Genomic DNA, 5,094 nt, shown 5'->3' on the forward strand with positions numbered 1-5,094 from the left:
TGGGGCAGAAGTTCCTTGAACTTGTTAAAATGGGAGAGTTTTTACAGGAAGGTATAAAGTCTAGCAAGGTACAATCTATGGCCGCATTGCAAGAAGCTATAAAAGTAATCCAATCCAGTTTAATAGGTAGTGGAAAGAAGAAAAATAAATAGGCATCAGCAATCATTCCCTATTACCAGTCTAATCCACACCATGAAACAACTCTTACTCTCCAAACAACCATTCCCCACACTCACCTACTTATGCTCCAATATATAACACGCAACCATACTACAATACCCAACCTCAATATAATCAACCTCGCGCCCATACAAATCCAAATCCACCACGACTATACGCTCAAGTTCAATCTACCACTCATCACAATCGACCCACCTACGAAGAGGTCCCAGAAACTACACCCTAATTGCTGAACCTTTGGCTCAACTATTTAAAAGACTAAGGAGAGCAGTTTTGATACATACAATAGAAGGAAGGGTTCCTGAATATCCTTCAAAATACTTTGATGCAACCAAACAGTGCATCTACCACTCAAATATACCAGGTCATGATACCAAGAATTGCTTTAAACTGAAAAATGAAATTGAGTCACTGATCAAAAGTGATGCAATTTAGTGCACCCCAACTCCGCCTAATGTGAACCGTAACCCGCTGCAAAACCGCCAGAATTAAGGAGCTAATATGATCACCCTAGATGAAGAATATGACCTAAAAGGAATCACCATCATAATAGGAAATGTTGAGGCTGCAAGGGTCCCACCTCGAAGGACTCCAATGACCACCGTACAGTTAAAACCTATCGTTATAGTCCAGACTTACCAGCAACAATCCACTGCTGCTATTATGGATGAAGAGGATCGGGAATACAAGACAGTCCCATGGACATATCAGCAGAAAAGGAAAGCTAAGATGACAGATTCCGCAGTGGCTCATGGAATGACCAGATCAGGGAGGTGTTATGCTCCTGAGGAAGTAAATCGAGGGAATCCAGGAAGAGAAGAAATTCAGAGAAGGAATATAACAGATCCGGAGGCCATAGAATTCTGGAAGAAGATGTCTACCAAAAAATATTCTGTGGAGGAACAATAAAAGAAAACTCCGGTGCAAATATCAATCATGGATCTACTGATGAGTTCTGACAGTCACAAAGACGCCTTGATGGAAGTGTTAAGTGGAGTAAGCATGCCAAGTAACACTACCAGTGAGGCATTGGCAACAACCATCGGGAAGATGGTTGAGGCAAATATGATCACCTTCCAAAGAGATGAGCTTCCTATGGAGGGCGTGGGTCACAACAAAGCTTTACATATCACCGTCAAATGCGGAGATAAGGTGGTGTCCTGAGTACTTGTTGATGGAGAATCAGGAGTCAATATCTGCACGCTCTCTACCTTACAAGAATTGGGTAATCATCTCAGAGAAGTAAAAGAAAGACATGTGAGGGTAAGAGCTTTTGACGGTTCACAGAAGGACGTCATTGGGGAAATCTATTTAGCTTTGCAAATCAGACTAGTTGAGTTTCCCATACTAGTCCAAGTGATGGACATTTCATCTTCATATAACTTGTTGCTAGGAAGACTTTGGATACACATGGCAGGGGCAATCCCGTTAACCCTACACCAGTGCATGAAGTTCGAGTGAGGTTGTCAAGAGATTGTAGTCCATGGAGAATGGAGCCAGTCAGCTTACCTAGAACATGCAGTCCCGTTCATGGAAGGATTAGACGGAGTTACTTTTCATGTGGTTGAGATCATGCAGACCGTGGAAATAGAAGAGACCGAGCAAAATCTAGGTATGCAGTTATGATACAGATCAAAGATGGCTATGAGAGGAATGATGAAGTACCGATACATACCAGGAACCAGATGGGATAACAAAGTTGATTGATCCAAGTGGGCATAAAGGTAGAGTCGGCATAGGGTATCAGCCTCCGACTGGGAAGACTTGTACCGGTAGATTCGGGAACAAAGCTTTTGTGCCAGAGTATGTTTCGGGTACGGGTTAGAGCTCAACACCATAGGACGACATCGTCGATGGAATGGGAAGGTTGTTCGTGACCATGATCGAGGAATGTTGTGAAAAAATTGATATCAAGATACCAACCATTCGGAATGTCGAACCAGGAGAGGACTTGCAGAATTGGACCGCCATCCTGTCTTTGGTTCGCCGGTCGTCTTGGTAGTATGGAATTGTAAAACTTTTGAAAGAAAGCGCATGGTAAATTGAGGCTTGAACCATGTCTGTACTCTTTTGTCATTCGCCTCTTTGAACGCTCAGACGTTCCTTTATTGATAAAATAAAAAGAAATGCTTTCTTAAAGTTATTGCAAGTTTATTTATCGCTTCATTTATACCTAGTTTTTCTTTTCAGTAATCAAAATGATAAAAACCCGTGTTCCGCGATTATGACATGTAACGAAACCCTCGAGCATAGCAATCCAAATTACAAGGAATACGACGAAAGCATGATTCCAGATAATCTCCTACAAGAGATCGAACAATTGGAAAGCCAAAAAAAGCCTAACCTTGAGGAGATAGAAGTAGTCAACCTGGGAAGCGAAGAAGACGTGAAAGAAACCCGAATCAGCATCCATCTGGAAGCATAGAAGAAAGAAGAATTGGTTGAGCTCCTCCGATAGTACATCGACGTATTCTCAAGGTCGTATGATGACATGCCTAGGTTAAGCACCAACGTTGTTTCGCATCGATTGCCTACCGATCCTGCTAGACCTCCAGCCAAACAAAAACCCAAAAAATTCAAGTTGGCTCTAAGTTTGAGGATAAAGAAAAAGTAACCAAGCAAATAGAGGCGAACGTAGTGAGGGTCACCAATTATCCCACATGGTTGGCAAATAGCGTCTCGTTACCAAAGAAGGATGGGAAGATCAGGATATGTGTGGATTATCGAGAGCTTAACAAGGCCTGCCCGAAGGACGATTTCCCTTTACCAAATATTCATATCCTCATCGACAACTGCACAAAGCATGAGTGCAATCATTTGTGGATTGTTCCACTGGGTACCATTAGATCCTGATGCATAAAGAAGATGCAGAGAATACAATGTTCACTATGCCTTGGGGAGTTTACTTCTACAGAATCATGTCGTTCGGCCTAATGAACACTGGTGCTACTTACATGAGGGCCATGACAACCCTCTTTCACAACATAATTCACAAATAGATCGAGGTATATATGTATGACATCATCATCAAGTCTCGAAAGAGTTCATAACCATTGGACGACCTGAAGAAGTTTTTTGAACGCTTGCGGAGGTATAGTTTGAAGTTGAACCCTGCAAAATGTGCGTTCGGAGTCCCTGCTGGAAGGTTGCTAGGTTTCATCGTAAGCAAGAAAGGGATAGAGTCCCTGCTGGAAGGTTGCTAGGTTTCATCGTAAGCAAGAAAGGGATAGAACTGGATCCTTCAAAGATTAAAGCCATTCAAAAATTTCCACCTCCTAAAAGCAAGAAGGATGTGATGAGTTTCATTGGAAGGCTGAATTACATCAGTCGAATCATAGCCCACTCTACAGTAATTTGTGAGCCCATCTTCAAGCTGCTGAAAAAGGGTGCTTCTACAAAATGGACAGAAGAGTGTCAGAAATCCTTCAACAAGATCAAGGAGTACTTGTCAAATCCATCGGTGTTGGTTCCTCCTGAACCCGGGATGCCATTGTTGTTATACCTATCGGTTTTGGATAATGCATTTGGATGCGTGTTGGGTCAACACGATGAAACCGGAAGAAAGGAGAAAGATATCTATTACTTAAGCTAGAAGTTCACACCATGGAGGCCAAATACACTTTGATAGAGCACACTTGTTGCGCCTTGACTTGGATAGCCCAGAATTGAGGCATTACATGTCAGCATAGACCACACATGTACTATCCCGGCTCGACCCACTCAAGTATATCTTTCAAAAGACGATGCCTACAGGAAAACTAGCCAAATGGCCAAGTTCTTCTCAGTGAATTTGACATTGTGTACATAACACAGAAGGCCATCAAAGGACAAGCCTTAGATGACCACCTTGCATAGAATCCAGTGGACAAGGATTATGAGCCCATCACTACATACTTCCCAGATGAAGAAGTGTTGTTCGCCGGAGAAGATATTGTAGAGTCATATCCAGGGTGCAGAATGTTCTCCGACGGAGCAGCAAATTTCAAAGGAGTAGGAATTAGGGCAATCCTAGTTTCAGAATCAGGACAACATTACCCAGCATCAGCAAAGATAAGGTTCCCCTGCACCAATAATATGGTCGAGTACGAAGCATGCATCCTCGGGATTAGGATGGCGATTGACATGGACATCAAGGAGCTTTTGGTCATAGGGGATTCTAATATGTTGATACATCAAGTTCAAGGAGAATGGACTACCAAGAATGTCAAGATCCTTTCATACCTGCATTGTGTAAAGGAGCTATGCAATAAGTTCACAAAGATCGAGTTCAAGCACATTCCCAGGATTCAGAATGAGTTTGTCGATGCTCTCGCAACCTTGTCATCCATGATCCAGCATCCAGATAAGAATTACATAGACTATATCGAGATAGAGATGCGGGATCAACATGTGTACTACTTTCATGTAGACGAAGATCCATACGGTAAGCCATGGTACTACGACATCAAAAGGTTCCTTGAATCAAGAGAATATCCAGAGAATGCTACTAATAATCAGAAGCGAGCGCTCAGAAGGCTGGAAAATCACTTTTTCCTCAACGGGCAAGTACTGTATAGGACCCCAGACTTGGGTCATTTAAGATGTGTAGATGCCGCTGAAGCAACCAAACTGCTAGAAGAAATACATGCAAGGATGTGCGCACCCCACATGAATGGTTTCACCTTAGCCAAGAAGATTTTAAGAGCCGAATACTTTTGGATGACCATGGAAAGAGATAGTATCCACTATGTGCAAAAGTGTCACCAATGCCAGATCCACGGGGATTTCATCCGGATTCCACCTAATGAGTTGAACGTAATGGGTTCGCCTTGGCCGTTTTCCGCTTGGGGCATGGACGTAATCAGACCTATAGAGCACGCTGCATCAAATGGGCATTGTTGTATCTTGGTAGCAATTGATTACGCCACCAAATAG

At 42.8% G+C, this 5,094-nt stretch overlaps 1 protein-coding gene across 1 annotated transcript; it reads left to right on the plus strand.

Moving 5' to 3' along the window:
• Window positions 1–4,137: 4,137 nt before the first annotated feature.
• On the plus strand, window positions 4,138–5,094 carry LOC138897369 (uncharacterized). The gene has a single exon (XM_070183334.1). The coding sequence runs from the start codon at window positions 4,138–4,140 to the stop codon at window positions 5,092–5,094; it is 957 nt and encodes a 318-aa protein (XP_070039435.1).

The sequence above is a fragment of the Nicotiana tomentosiformis genome, chromosome 8 (genome assembly GCF_000390325.3).
Source record: "Nicotiana tomentosiformis chromosome 8, ASM39032v3, whole genome shotgun sequence".
NCBI lineage: Eukaryota > Viridiplantae > Streptophyta > Magnoliopsida > Solanales > Solanaceae > Nicotiana > Nicotiana tomentosiformis.